General features: G+C 40.7%; 2 protein-coding genes across 5 annotated transcripts; one reads left to right on the top strand and one right to left on the bottom strand.

Annotated features, from left to right (window-relative positions):
• Positions 1-37: 37 nt before the first annotated feature.
• RB195_009276 (uncharacterized protein) lies at positions 38-8,683 on the bottom strand (the record flags this gene model as incomplete). 2 transcript variants are annotated; one of them, XM_064189762.1, is made up of 13 exons in its annotated part: positions 38-186; positions 467-555; positions 2,393-2,505; positions 2,559-2,655; positions 2,707-2,802; positions 2,859-2,929; positions 3,221-3,304; positions 3,357-3,442; positions 3,795-3,903; positions 7,633-7,712; positions 7,796-7,904; positions 8,428-8,565; positions 8,633-8,683. In XM_064189762.1, the coding sequence occupies 13 exons, from the start codon at positions 8,681-8,683 to the stop codon at positions 38-40; spliced, it is 1,272 nt and encodes a 423-aa protein (XP_064047344.1). The 2 variants fall into 2 exon arrangements, with proteins under 2 accessions (XP_064047344.1, XP_064047345.1); XM_064189761.1 differs by having other exon boundaries at positions 8,362-8,565.
• A 548-nt stretch (positions 8,684-9,231) lies between these two features.
• Positions 9,232-12,182, top strand: RB195_009277 (uncharacterized protein; the record flags this gene model as incomplete). Of its 3 annotated transcripts, none has more annotated exons than XM_064189763.1 (9): positions 9,232-9,308; positions 9,409-9,530; positions 9,596-9,671; positions 9,726-9,873; positions 10,001-10,060; positions 11,311-11,406; positions 11,465-11,552; positions 11,822-11,907; positions 11,973-12,182. In XM_064189763.1, the coding sequence occupies 9 exons, from the start codon at positions 9,232-9,234 to the stop codon at positions 12,180-12,182; spliced, it is 963 nt and encodes a 320-aa protein (XP_064047346.1). The 3 variants fall into 3 exon arrangements, with proteins under 3 accessions (XP_064047346.1, XP_064047347.1, XP_064047348.1); XM_064189764.1 differs by having other exon boundaries at positions 9,292-9,308; XM_064189765.1 differs by having other exon boundaries at positions 9,292-9,308; positions 9,726-9,831.
• Positions 12,183-15,887: the final 3,705 nt, after the last annotated feature.

Raw genomic sequence — 15,887 nt, forward strand, 5'->3', positions numbered from 1 at the left:
AATTCAACCTAAAAAACCTAATCTTGCACAACACATTCTACGTACTTCTAGGTGAGATAGAATGTCGTAGAGTACTGAAGCCAGCGGGTCCTCCTCTTTTCTCCAAAATTCCATTAAGTGTTTTTGGGAACATACACATTGCCAAAAACTTTTCGCCCATATCACCCATGAGGAAGTTGTAGGATTCTGTAAGAAGCGCATTCAAAAACTGTGCATATAGGCGTTCATGAGCTGAAGTTGTTGAGAAGTAAGAACAGATAATATAATATATAATCTGAAAAGAAGAGAGGAAGAAACAGAGGATACGGGAAATAAAGTCGTATATGTACAGTAAAAAAAACTGAAGTATATTACGTGAAAATGTGCCTCCCATAAACTTTTGTTTTGAGGGAAAACATGGTATTTATTTCATTCAAAATTATTCAAAGCGCCTTTACCAAACCTGGATTAAAGGAAAATAACCTACTGATTAAATGCTCCTGCTTTTCTCTGTCGTTGCAAGACTTTAGAAGCCTCCGCAAACGTAGTTCTGCTCCCAGTTGCGCAAGAAATTCACTGTAAAAGTATAATTGAAGCTTCGAGTTTTTTTAGGTCTTTTTAAGTTTTTTCATCTAAAATAAGATATACTAGGAGAATATTCAGGTTGGAATAATATGCGGTAGACCGTAGTTATGATCAATAAGTCAACGCTCACGTTGCCGTGCACGGAAGATCAGACCGTCTTCACTCTAACTGGTTATGATCTCAATTTGAGAGATTTCTATCGCTGCGCAGCCTACTGCCTACGAAAGCAAGCAAATAGGCGACCAAACAAAATGATACCAATTCTTCCAATAGTATCTTCTTCAACAAGTTCACAATGGATGTGTTCTGTTATGCAGACCTCTCGCCTCATTACCACTTGTCACGAGTAGCTAACAAAAATATCCATGGAGACTCATCTGCACCGTAGTTCGAGATTATTAATACTTTGAAAATATTAACCTTTCAATTGTTTAGCATCCTTGTTGTTTTATTTTCACGAGTACTCATAGAAAAGATTGACAGCAGATATTTTCCCTTCTAGTTTTCTTCGATTCAACTAACATTTTTTGCACTTGCTACATAACTAAGAACCGTTTTGCGATTTCAGTAACCAATATTTGTTTAGGAATACAAATGCCATCTTACTATTCGGTCCTCTGTACCGGACGAATACTCCAATTTGATCAAATACTCAGACAAGCCGGTGCAGTAGTTAATTAGATCATCATTACAAGTTTTTGGAGCATGAACTTGATCCAACCAATTTAACAATCTTATCGGAAGTGCGCTAATGTGTTGAAGCAAACAATGAAAAAAGATTTATACTGGAAACTTTAAGGCATGCACTTGTACCTATGACATCCTGATATGGTGAATCGCAAAAATACCACCGCATATTTTTTTTCTGTTATTCTAAAAAAAGACCAGTGTAGTCAAGGTTTCATTCACTTAGAAACGAAACAGCCAATTTAAGGAATTTTGGTAAGTAGGAAGTCTTGATAAGTAAAGTATGGTGGAAACGACAAGAACCACGCTGCAGCTGCGTAAGCGGCGCGGTGGCAGGAATCGAAGTGGAAGCATTGTGAAATGCAGCGATGAGAGGTGCTAGCATGGATCCTTACTCGATTCTAACCGCTACGCATCGGAGCGCTTCGAGTATAGCCGCATACGCGCATCGCCCATCGTGCTTCATGTCGTTTTGATCCTACTGTACTCTCAAAAGCAGTGATAAAAATTAGCTCAAAAATATGTAAACGTTACGACGAAGTAAGAGAATGAGCAAAAATGTAACTGAGCTCTAGAAGAAATGGGGAAAGCATCACACTACGAAGCTTTTTTATGGTACTCAAAAAGTGAAGAAGAAAGATTTAAAAAAGTGTCAAATCCAAAAAGTATGCTACGCTTGCACCTGTTGTGTGCTCTGTTTACAAAAAGGGAAAAAAAACATGAAGCAATGATGACAAAACTTTCCATTACTTTTCGTTCAACCTGGTATTCATGAATAAAAAGGAACATTCCTTTTTATTTTAGTTCACGCAAAGCAGCGAAAGCAGACTGATTGGACTAATTATGATCAACAATCTTATCTTATCTACTGCCAACATATCCGCACCCGATTTCGAGAATCCGAGAAAAGTGGAAGGAATCATCTAGAAAGTTTGTGCATTTCAAGTTCTCTACTATACTACTACTAAGTACTACTAGAATCCTATCTTATAGCTCCGTATGATATTAAACCAACTGTTTGTACTGATTTGCCGCTTACCTTGTACGGGATTGTTATCATGTATACCAAGACAGTTAAAACGTGAACGAATTATACTTAAAAAAAGAAATACATAAAGTTTAATAAAGAAAAAAAGCTTACCGTTGTGTGGTAGGACCAAATACAGCAACACGATCGTCAATTAGCGACTTCAAGTAACCGAAATTCACGTCAGCAGTTAAATCAATAGCGCCCGGCCGGCTTAAAGGATTTACCTGAAAGAACAATCAAGTAACGATGCAAGCTTATTGTTACACCAACCAGTTACCAGTTGATGCTTTTCGTATGCTCTGAAAGAAAGATCGCTGCGAGAACCATTGTGACCGTAATCAATTATTATGCCGAAACCACCATTATAAATTATCCTAAACAGCATTGTCTTTCGTCTAGGGTCCGCATAGATAAAAAGTACTTACCTTTCAGTTACTTGATTGACAAAAGTCCCAGCTTCAGGACTACATTCCCAGTGGTTACGCTCCCTATCACTCCTGATCTCTTCAGGGATCAAACCTCTTAGAAATTCTGATTATAATGATCACGGACTCCCATTCTGAAATAACAACCTTACCTAGTATGCAAATTTTCTCCTTTAGATCTCATGAAGCACAGCTCATTGTCTTTGTCGATATTGATGTAAACCTGAGAAGTGAGCCCGAAAATAATATCAGTATAATATCGTGTTAAAGTAGAAATAATGCAAAGAGAACGAGTTGATAAAGAAAACGATGTGGAACGTTATAACACTCGAGGTACCAGCAAAAAATCTAATGTTATCGACATCTGTTGTAGGTTTCCTGCTACCTTTCAACACATGTGCTCGCTAAGTTTATAGTTCAGAGGCAAATACATTTATAATCGAAAAAGCAGAATTGAACATTACGAAGCACCATGTGACTGGGGTGAAGTTAATATAATGGCATACTGAAATACCTCATGCCATGTCCCATCATCATCGCGACTGAACTGATGGACAGGTAATGCATCCAAAAACTCGTTGGAAACGAACACGGAAAACTAGAATAATCGTTATTTTGAAGAAGAATACTACAGTATACGACACGCATACCGCTTCTGGAACATCATCAATTGTTTTGTACCAAAATATAGAAAATCCGGTTTTTGTGATGTTCTTCCTCACAACGACCTCTTTTCCTGAACACAATAATGAACATCAAAAACCGACCACTTGTCCGTATCCAGCTTATTTCCCAGACGAAATTTAGAGCTGCGGCATCCCTCGAAGGAGGTAACTCTAACGTTGCTATGTTTTATGAATGCTGATCTGCTTACATCTTAGAATAAAGATATAGGCAAGAAAGCCAAACAGTACTTCATTTACCTTAAGTACAGAAAGAAATTTGAGACTTCCCAACTTTTATAAGCAACAATGTTTAGTGGTTTTTTATTTCAACTTGCAAACAAAATGGATGAATCTGGTTAGTCAACACTTGATAATCATAAGAAAGGAACACGTGCGAAGGAGCGAAAAAGTTAGAAAGCTGACCATCGTTTGACAAGGCTGAAGAGGTGGATGGACCTCCACAAAGCAATTCTTCTTGCTGTTGGATTAAGGCATCGGAGGTTTCAACTAAGTGAACTGATAAATTCTTCTCCTGAAAAAAAAATCAGGAAAAGTGTGATACATATGAGGTACACCATATGAACATTTGTGTTCAAAGCGATACAGTTTCGCCCTACACAATCTTGAAACGTACTTAAAATCCATCTCAAAAACTGTACTTACTGGAGAAAGCAGTTTATTCAATGTTCACAGAGAAAACACAGTAATCTACACATTCCAAGTTTGCCCTTATTCGCCTGTTCGTACACAAATTAAAAAAATTAGTGCCTTAATGGATAGGATACACAGTGAGACAGAGTATGAAAGGTATGCTACATCCTCATCAATCTCCAGGTCAAAGAGTAACAACTGATGACAGCTTAAACTCTCATGCTCACATACAATTCTCGAAAACACTGATGTGGTATGTCGCTGCACAGCTGCACGAAGCTAAGACCCATCCTCTAGCAAAATCATCCTAGCTGAGACGGAAGTTTGACTTCCGAGACTTCGTCGAAGATAGAAGAAGTAGCTAAAGATGACCGGTTTTCCGACCTTCGATAAAGTCTAAAACTTTCCACTGTCTTAGCAGAACAAGTTAGAAGGTGGTTTCTCCAACCAACATAGGTTATCACCTAATTCTGGTGTAGGCTGCGAACAACATTGCAAGGCTGTTTGGTACGTGAAGGAATTTTGCAGCATGAATTGGGTTATCCTTCGCTGAGATCTTCCCCCTCGGAAGATTGGCAGTACCGACTGCAGGCAAAAGGCGATGAGTATATGATCGCACAGAATACATAATTGATATTGGGTCGAACATAACGCTAGCAGGTCTCGTCGAAGAGAATGTTTAAGAGTTTGCATTAACAGCATGAGAGCAGTCTCTTCGTCGAACTACATCTGCATGTGTAAGGAGAGCTCATCGAATTACACGTGACGGGAGACAGAGGGCAGGATAAGCGAGGGACGTGCGATAGCTCTGTGAAGAAACACTCGTCATACGCAAAGGTTTAGTCACGTAATGAAGTGTCATTAGTTTTGCTGTGCACTCATATGTCGTTCATGTCTCGTCAATCAGTCGACAGTCTATCTCGTCCTTCACCTCCATCCTTGGAATGCATAAGCATCCTCCACTACTACCGACCAAATTCAGCGGCTGAGCCCAAATTTAAAACATTTTATGGAAGGTTGGAGGAATTAAATTACTTGCAAAAAAAAGTCCTTCAAGGTCGCCGTTTGAGCCTGTAAGGGAAGTTATAGAAGAGGATACTGCCTCGAAACGTTTGGACTAAGGGACGGGGACGAAAGTGATAATATTCCCACCTAACTTACGTCTACCACGCACCGCTTCCATGTGAATTTTCTTTCAGTAAAGGACTGTAGATTGATGCGGTGCATTTGGTAAAAGGTTCCGCTAAATGGTCGATGTTTCGAAACCAAGCTAGTGGAAACAAAGCCTTTCATCCCTACGGGATCCATAAATTGATACTAGACATGTCTGGAAGGAGAAAAACTCCGACCTCATACATTGGTTGGCCTCCGCAAGCTTATTTTATAGGCTAGACACATGCTCGTGGGTCAAAATTTCGAATTGAAGCGGACGCGTTTGCATATCGGAAGCGGACTGATTAACGCCAAATACGGCTATCACATTTTCAAAGAAGAACCACCGTCATCTCAGAAGTGTCATCATTTCGCAGTGGTCCTGATTTCTCTCGACTCTACTTCGTTTCTGACGCGAGAAGGAAATTTGTTACAGCAAACGAAAGAGGAAAGAAGTAGTTCACGACAATTCCATTCTCAAAGAGTCGCTATCTAAATGTGACTGACACGCCGAAGAGAGCCAGAACCTACGCTACGATCCGCTTCTGAAGGGATTTAAAACTAGTGCTGGACTTAATTCGAAGATACAAACGGCAAATTTCGGTGCCGTTCCGAACACTAACAGAAGCAAAGTATTGCATGATGATGCGCGAGATTACAAGCAAGGTCTGCTCAGTGACTTCTACTTTCTTCATGCAATTCTTGTAATAAAAATCTTATTCTTTCTTAAAAAGTAAAGAATTCCTGACCAGAAGAGAAGGAATGCCGCTACTAGAGAATATGTGATCGGGAGAAAACTACTTTACCACATAACATTTTATAGATGGCTTCTATAATACAAAGATCCCGCTTTCGCCTGCGTCAATGAACCTAAATGAGTCTTAATTCATTACGTTACTACGACACAGCATCCCCTCTAACGTGAATGGGAAAAATACCGCCCAGAATTTCGATTTACAGAAAACATCGTTGTCTATTCGTAGCGAACTGCCTAAGAAGACGATGCAAAAGAAACAAAGAAAAAACAAAGAAGATATGGAGTATAAATAAAACGGAGGAAGCTACGATTCATGAAGTCCATGGCCTATAAAGACTGGTTACACAGAATGAAAAGATGGAAAAGACTTGGGAAATTCTGGATAACGCATACTTCGGAGCAAGTACCCTTCAGACCACAAGCAAGACTTGAAGGAAGAAGCAGAAACGTGAGAAAAGAACAGCCCGGACTTCTCCAACCCCCAGGAAGTCAGATCTCTTTCGCGGCCTTCGGAAGTTGAATATACACTGAATATGCCCGCGAATATATAATGGAAGCTATGCATGGACCGATTACTTAAAAGCAAAATTGAACATTGATAGGTTAAAGTACAGTGGAGCAGCTCCGAGAACTCGACGGAGAGTGTCAATCGAATGGGAATTGTTCACCAAATCGAGTACTAGCTAGTTTAAAGCTCAACTGGATTCTATTTTAAAATATGCATCTCTTCAAAAATCTGGTCGTTTTCAAAAATTACTCTCTTGATGGTGATTGCAAGCGGAAGAATGATGCAATTGGATGAAAACGATGTTGGAAAACGTATAATCAGAGAAAAAATAAGTGTCTAAGTAATTCTTAGTAATATTTGGATCCCAAATGTCAAATTACGGCACATAAACAAAATTTGAACTGTATGAGAGGACCTCAGCTGATGAACAGATGCACAATATGAAAGAAAGTATTTGGAAGCAATCGCTCGCTACGTGTAGAAGCATGTAGTTAAAGGCATCACCCCACGAATCTGAGGTGGTACGGATTTCAGATGGAGTATTCGTATACGGAGTCGTAGATTATGGAGAAGTGGGTGATTCCGTCCATTTCTTCCTAATTGCCGTGAAAAACGGTCCGATAGATGCGGCGCCGCACAGGGCTGGCGTGCTCCAATCGAGCTTGTAGAAATAGTGCGCCGGAACGCTCGAAGCCGTATCTTCCGGGCCATTTTCTGCGCCAATTAGGAGGAAATGAACGGAATCACCCTCCTCCCCATAATCTACGACCCCGTATACGAATACTCCACCGGAAATTCGCACCACTCCAGATTCGTGAGGTGATGCCTTTAAGTAAGTTGAGCCTGATCATTGAGAAAGAGAGAAACTTTAATACCAGAGGTAGTCTTTTGAACGAAGAATTTTTAAAGGAACTGCACAATGAAAATAAAAAAATAATAATTACCGGCGTATACTCTCTACCGTGCAAAACCTGATAAGAGGCTGAGGAATAGCATCTTGAAATATTTGTAACAGAATTGCTTAAGACTGCATAACTGCGCAAAAATACTCATGTGTACTGCGACGCCCTGGGAATTACCTGAGTTGAAAACATTAAGAACATATACAGACTCTACCACAGCGGATGAAACCGTTATCATTTTCTTTTACTTTATACATCCAACATAAATGTAACGTAACGTAAAAAACAAACCTGGAACTTTTCCATCACTGAGAGTAGATCGCTCATAAGCTGACCTGTTCCGGGACCACATTCAACAAGTTGCCAAGGCCCTGAATATCAAGAATAATAATATTCTCTTCGTATCCAATGAAACAGTGTTGACATTGTTGCATATGAATACAAATACACTAACCTCTATGTCCTGTATTAGCTAACTCATAATAGCACCAAACACCAATAAGTTCACCGAAAAGTTGTGTAAGTTCTGGAGCGGTAATAAAGTCGCCTTTTTCTCCGAAAACCTCAATTAGTGTTGTATTTAATGAAAAATCTAGACGACTAACCAGCACATGATGCGCTCGATCGATAGAACTATAAGTTCCCATTGAAATAAGGTGTTGTTGTTAAATTAAATGGAGAATTGTGATGTTTTTATGTTTTTGAAGATTACTGAAGAGGTACGACACGGGTGCGAAGAATATGTAGTCATAGGTTTTAAAAGCTAAACGTAAGTCTTCGAGGATTTATGACATGTAAGCTAAATTTATGGAGAAAAAATTAAGATAGAGCTTCCAGAATTAAGTGCCCAGTTGAGTGGTCCCACAACTACATTTTCCCCGACTGGTGTACTAAAAGCTTGAATGAAGAATTTGAAGTGTGGCTTGAATTGAAATTTGAAGTTGAAGGATGAAATCAAAGAAAAAAAACCAACGCCATTTCAAAATTGACAAGTTTTTACAAAATCAGAACAGGATTCACCAAGAAAGACTTGTTTAGACAGGTTATTTCCATGCTATTCGTCTTCTTAGAACGAATTTGACTTGCCTTTTGAGCGTCCGAGTAAGATCCGTAGTATCCAACTGAAGGTGCACTAACAGCTGTTTTCATGTATTCGGCCACTGTTATTGGACCAGTCGCTCGGATTTTGTCCACAATGAATCGTTTCAAAACATCACTGCTGTTCTGAAAACTAAATAAAACTAAATAACGAATTATGGGCAGTGAATATAAAACAAAAGAAAATTGGCACCTTTTTTAAATCCATGTTTGCAGCACTCGCTCCATCCGAGAACTGTCTCATCAGCGATGAGAGTGATCTCGAACACTGCAAACATCTTCGGAATGTCAAATTCATGATGACTTCACTAAGCGGTCAGTTGCAGTAAAAATTCCTGGAGGAACAGCAGTGAGGTCCGCGATTACGGGCATCACCTGTTCTTCTCCTTCTATTACTTTCCCTTACTATCAGTTATTTTTTTAATCTCTTCCTTTCCTCTTCTCTCATTTCGGGTTATGCGTCTGATACTGTAGAAGGAGAATGATTAAGATCACGAGCACTTTTCTCGTTGGTCAATCGTGCAACAGATCGTCCCAGGTAAAAGGAAGGCAGAATTTACCATCATTTATCGCTAGAAAGCGTACACCATCATTTTGGTGGAAGCCGAAGGAAATAGTGTGCTTATAGCGGAAGACTTACTTATGATTGAGTTTTCGTCGCTTAGTTGTTTTATTATCAGAATTTTCCTTAATGTTCCTGTCAAATGTCCTCTGGGTGTGTAGTTCACGGTTTTTGTCTTGAGATTTGAGAGTGCTTAACAGGAGTAGTGAAAAAAACGTTTCAGGTGACCCATGAAAAATTCAAATGGTTTAACAAATGATTCTCGGAAACCCAAGTTTTACTTAGCGCCGATGGTGCGGTACTCCAAGTGAGTGGCTTAAACTCCATCTACTGTAGTAAAGACAAACTCTATGCAGTACACTTCCTAAGAGTTTGCCTCTGGCTTTAATTGAGCATTTAGTCTTCAGGTTGGCCTTCCGACAACTCGTTCGACTTTATGACGTTGACTGTTGTTATACACCCATGATATATGCTAAAAATTTCTTGGAATCTGAAGAATGTAGATCTAGCGAATTTTCAACTATCCCAGGTTTCTTTCTTGTGTTAACATACGAAAAAAAAAACGAAATTGAGTCCTTTTGGCAACGAATTTAGATGACCGACCTCTTATTGTTCAGTTTGCGTCGGATGACCCTTTCATTTTCGGATCTGCAGCGGAGTTAGTTTACAGGTAAGATCAATGCACTTTTGCTCCTTTTTGTCTTACTAACTGTATTCCTCGCAGATACGCAACAGGTGTTGATCTTAACTGTGGATGCCCCAAAAGTGATGTTCGAGCAAAAGGATTCGGAAGTTTCCTTCTAAATCAACCAGATCTTCTGGGAGATATTGTTAGACAATGCAGAGCTCGTATTTCTGATCCTGATTTCACAGTGACGATATCTTTTTTTATTGTTTTATGATTTATTTACCATAGATGTCTAAAGAATGACTCACCACTGAACTCAGACAAATGATAAGAAGTTCACCTGGCGACATGTCTGATTCATAAGCTTGCAGATTTCGTTGAAGATACGTGTGCAGTACCCACTACAGAGAACTGTGGATTTGTGCAGAAAGGTGCAGATAAGTGATTCATGCCATTATCTTCAGCACTACATGTGTTCAACCTATATGAGGCGGAAAATCGGCGGCTTACTAGGCAGCAGCGCGGTCCCCTCTACACTTACCCGTCGATACTTTGCGTCGGTGAACTTTTCAGAATCTTTTTTCTTGAAAGGTCTCCTTCACTTTTTGCCTAATTGTGTAAGAATAGAGTTGTTTCATTGTAATACTAAACAGGCCATTTTTCTGTCAAAGCATCTTCTTTAACGTTTAGGTTTCTAGGAATTCAATTTCTTGGCGGGGTGGGTGTGACGCAGTCGGTTAGAGGTCCGTTGTAGCCACATCGATCGAAGGTTCGAAACCGCACTAGTGCAAAGCAAGCCTTTTATCCCTCTTGGGTCAGTAAATTGGTACCAGACCTGTCTGGGAGGATAGAAACACTGACTTGATTATCGGCTGTCCCCCGCGAGTCATTGTATAGGCCAACACGCGTTCCAAAACCTCAACGATTACGAATTCCAGTGAACGCGTTGGCGCATCCCAAGTGGATTGATACGCCAGTGACTTTATTCTTTATCCTTTCAAATTCTTGACAATTCATCATAAGCTCGCAGAGAAATAACTTCGTACTTGCATTGTAAGTGTTGCTTGCCTCGCCTTGGTGGATGGCTGTAACTTATTTTTGTTCATCTATCGCTAATTTGGTTATATGTATATATAATCTTGTGGACGCATGATATAAAATCAAGGTAACGGGTGTAGTGCATTCATTGAAAGGTTTTGATGTGACCGTAAGATTGATGGCTCGAAACCGCCATAATCCAACTGAGCCTTTAGTCCCTCCGAGGTCGAAAAACTGGTACCATACCTTCCTAGGAGGAGAGAACACTTACTTTACAGATCTGGTCGCTCTCCGCGAGTCACTTGGAGGCTGTTCTCGCGTTTATAAAACTCAAGTTATCCAGAATTGAAGTTAAACCCGTAGGTGCTTTCTCGTAGGGATTGATCGACGCGACGCCCCACACTTTATCGTTCTTATCCTTATTCACCGACACCTTACGAAACTTCTTAAAAATCTACTGCAACAAAGATTACTCTAACGGAAGTGGACTTTGCACGAATTTGAAGCAAAGCAATTTTTATTTACGGCTTTTCCATCAACTACTTTTGCCGAAAACATTGAACTGTGTAGCTTCTTTTTTAAGATTTTTATTTATTTTGGTTCTGGGACTTTTGGATGTAGTTCATCGAGTGGTTGTTTTAAGGCTGAGAAGGCAGGAGTGTCTCATTTAACTGTGCACGGTCGGACACCTCATATGCGTAGCGAGCCGGTCGACTACGATGCGATCCGGTTAGTTAAGGTGACTTATTTGATGCACAATTCAGCATAGTGCACTAAGGAATATTTGTCATATCCAGGAATCTGTTGCCGTACCAGTGATCGCAAATGGAGGCATTACTCAAAGAATGCAAGCTCTTGACATTGCTGAGAAAACAGGTGTTGACGGTGAGCTTCACTTTTTTCCCGCCAGAGGACTCGAAAATATCTGGCTTCGATACATGTTTGACAACATGTCGAAGTTTCGCATTGCTCTCCGTGAATATAACAATATCAAAGAAAAAATGTAACGAAGGAAAATTCTAGATTAGGAGTGAGGTAATGCAAAATATGATATTTATTCATGTCCCACACCTATGAAGTTCAAGGTAAAGTCCAAGACTGCTATCGAAATATCCTGAAAAGTAAGGATAGTACTCACACATTGTAATTTTCAGGCGTGATGGCTGCGAATGGACTCCTTCACAACCCTGCCTTATTTGCTGGTTATGAATATACTCCAGCTATCTGCGTTCGTGACTTTGTAAGCGGTTATGCTTTGTACTTCAATTAGATTTCTTTAGTGTCGTTATGTTTTGAATTTTCCAGCTGCGTCTTTCCGCTAATCATGGTCTGCCATTGCAATTATTCCAACAACATGTGATCTACATGCTTAGAAATCTCATCACTCCATCCCAGCGGCGAGTGTTACACCAGCTGTCAAGCCGCCCCGCTATTGAAGAATTCCTTGACAATGTTTTGTCAATAAATGATATTCATTACTTAACGTTTGTTGTTTTGCTGTTTCCCTATAGGTAAAATCTTCTTCGGAGTGAAATCCTCTGAGATCTGAAATCGGATGCTTGGGAGCAGAAACTATCAGATCACTAGTTGTATCTCCTTGACAATGTTTAAGAATGTAGCGTGGCAATTTGCTTGACGAGCAAGCGGAATCGCCTGTTTTAATAGATTTCTTTTGGATAACACTCTCCATTTTCTAATCGGTGGGTAAGGAAGTCCCATAAATTTTCAATCACTCCCTCGATTATGCCTCGTCTTAGCAATTAGCTACTTAGCGTATCCCAAGGAGGTTTACCGCCTTTGCTGCTGGTGATGGCTGGTTTCACCCACCTACTCTCACATACGACAAAGTAAGCGTGTTGATAAGGCGTAAGTTCGTGATAGCCACGAAATCGAAAGGGTGGAATGAAACAGAGCGGTTGGACCAGAACGCACAGGGTGATTTGAAATTTAGAATCAGGCTTGTGCGAATGCAACGTGGTTAAGGATAATGAAAGTTGTTCTCTGCGATTCTTCTTATTCTCCTTTTTGTCTTTCCTTAGTTTCCTCTGTTCTCTTCTGTTTCCGTCGTTGTCTATTTCTGGTCCTCCCTGATTAGTGGACAGATAGAAAGGTCAATAAAATGGTACCAAAGTTGTCTGGGAGGTAGATGTAGTTTAAGAAGGAGACTGCTAACGAAGTCAGCTTAAAAATTCTTGACATTCAGAGTGTTTCAATGTATATAATGATGTGAAAAAAATAAAACGAGGTAGGTAAAGTAACATAACATTCTAACAACTTTGAGGAAATGAATCAAAACACAGTAGTATGTTTTCATTCATTTCCACAAAGCCCGGAGGTCTCCCAATGTTGCACAAAAAGCTGGACATCACATGACGTGTGGTCAGGTGGACGTCAAATCGAGCAGTCTCCACAACACGAGGCGATGGTGGTGTTCTTCCTTAAAACATGACGAGAAGACAACATTTGGATGGCTTCACACGAGGAAGATCCAAACAGGAAGAAGTTTGAAATGTGACAACTGCAGCGCAGGATTTTCGTACCACTCATAGAATTGTTTCAGGTGCATAAAGAGCGTTCTTAATCGTAGGCAATGCTGCCCACAGAAGAGAAGGTTGTCCACCACGGTAAACTACAGCAGAAGATGACCACTACATTGTGCAACAGGCAAGAAAAATGTCCACCGTTAACGCCGTTTGAGGCGGTCGCGCATTGTCATCGATAAAAATGAAGTCAGTGCCGAACGCACTTCTAAAAAGCACATGGAGAAGGAGTAGTGTCAGAATAAGGGGTGAGAATGAGAACGAGAGGTGGGTATATCGTATTCAAAGATTTGGAGTTCAGTACGCCCATGCAGCATTATGCCTTCCCACACACTTGGACAACCAAAATGATCATGTTCCACAATGCTCTTGGGTCCAATATGTGTTCCCACTTCCTGCAATATGAGGTTCAGAGTCACTCAGACTGAATATCCCCTCGTACGAGATGGGTACGCGACCTCACTCATTGGTTTCTATCCTTTTGACACTATCACAAACGGTACCGCCAGGATGTCAATACAACACAAGGGTATCGGTCGTCGGTCAAAGAGATAATGAGGTCGTCGTAGCACAGTGAGACTGCGTGCCTCTCGATTCTGTTAAAGACCCCATGAATCTGGAGTGGTGCTGGTTTCAGGTGGGTTATGGCTATCTGGGGTCGCAGATTATGGCGAGGAGGGTGAATCCGTCCATTTCTTCCTAATTGCCATAAATAACGGACCGGAAGATGAGGCGCGTGCACAAGGCTGGCGCGCTCCAATCGAACTTTCGTTTCTCTGCTGTGCATGTCTCGGCGGGATTCATGGGAAGATACATGCAATGCACAGTGGAGAAACGAAAGTTCGATTGGAGCGCGCCAGCCTTGTGCACGCGCCGCATCTTCCGGTCCGTTATTTACGGCAATTAGGAAGAAATGGATGGATTCACCCTCCTCGCCATAATCTGCGACCCCAGATAGCCGTAACCCACCTGAAACCCGCACCACTCCAGATTCATGGGGTCTTTAACAGAATTGAGAGGCACGCAGTCTCACTGTGCTACGACGACCTCTTTGTCTCTGACCGACGACCGATACCGTTGTGTTTCCTTACTGCTCTCCATTTTCTGCTCTACTTATCTGTACCAAACTGTCATCTTGAATGCAATATGGCAGTCTTGAGCGTTGCTTTGACGCCCTAACGTTTAGAAGAAGATTAGGAATAACCGGGAACTATCCATGTAGTTGCAGTTAAAATATTTTATAAAACAGAAGAAGTTTCAAAATGTTATTTAAAATAGCAAGTGCATACGAAGACTTGTTTTGCTTGTTACTCTTACAATATTTAGTCACATTTTTACACTGAGTCGTCAACAAACTTTCAGCATAACAATGAACAATAAGGTAACCAATAAATAATCCAGATGTTATTTAGATGTGTAAGCAACTGAGATGAAACACATCATTCAAAAAAAGCTGTTCTCTTGGACGAGAGAGGTCATGAGGATTCTCAATCAAATGGACAGCTGCGGTTGCTACGCTGAGACCTTGTTCTATCGCGTGAAAATTAAAGCGAAAGGCAGTTTTAGGTAAAATTAGTTGGAATACTCGTGGAAATTTTGAACTTCAGTAAAGAATACGAACCAACTTAGCCTACAGCGTCGACCAGTACTTGCATATCCGTTTTCTGGACAGAAAAGATATGACTAGAAGAAAGCAGAAAAGAATATATATTGTAGGTGCCGAATGTGTTCAACCAGTTGAGCGTGATGCGCGTCTGATTGGGGCAAGGAGGAGAAAAGAGGGAGTGTGTCGGGCAGGAAGGGCGAGACTGTGATTTGCGAGACCAGACACTGGGCTCAACTTTTAACGTAGTCGGCATCGTACCGTACTCCATGCAGTTGAACCCAATCGCGCTGTCGACTTTCTGCACAAAAGCTAAATTCTGTTTTTGACAGAATCGATTATGTAATTTAATATTCATGTGGAGAGATGCGTTCCCACCTATTCATGACAGGCAAAAAAATGTGACTTCGGACGTACGTATAATGGGCATGTGCACACAATGTCCGCACACCGATTCTTTCTTAAAGACGGCGTATCACGAAATTGACAAATTTGAGATCTCAGCACGAACAGATACGACTGGGGGAGTAATTTACAGGAGTGAGCACGACCATGCTCAAATCCCACCTGATCCCCAGTAATTCAGAGAAAGGCATGCGAAACAGTTCTGTCTGCACCCATTTCCACAACGATGCAATTCAAAACGGATAGTAGAGCGATGGCGATACGTCTGCGATTGTGCAGATTTGACAGTTTCTGGTCTTTATTGGGTTAGGTTAGTGAGCCGGTTAGGTTGGATCTTGTAGGTTCGAATAAAAATTAGTGACCACGTTTGAACTATGGGATTAGCCATAGTTCGAAAGTAATCACTAATTCTTCCTTTTTTCAAAGGGATTGCAATAATTTATATTGACGTTTACTTATAGCCTTCCCTATTATACTATGGTCACCCTTTGCACGATATATATGTGCTGAGTATAATGTAGTTTTACCGCGCACGATTATACTTCCAGATATAAATTTGACCTATTTGCTGTCTACGCGCGGAGAGTGCAGATTATTTGAGAATTACCTACAATTGGTGATGGCACCGTCACCTCTGCGCTAGATACGAGACTTCGCATCTCTTAATATTCA

This window comes from Necator americanus, chromosome III (genome assembly GCF_031761385.1).
Source record: "Necator americanus strain Aroian chromosome III, whole genome shotgun sequence".
Lineage (NCBI taxonomy): Eukaryota > Metazoa > Nematoda > Chromadorea > Rhabditida > Ancylostomatidae > Necator > Necator americanus.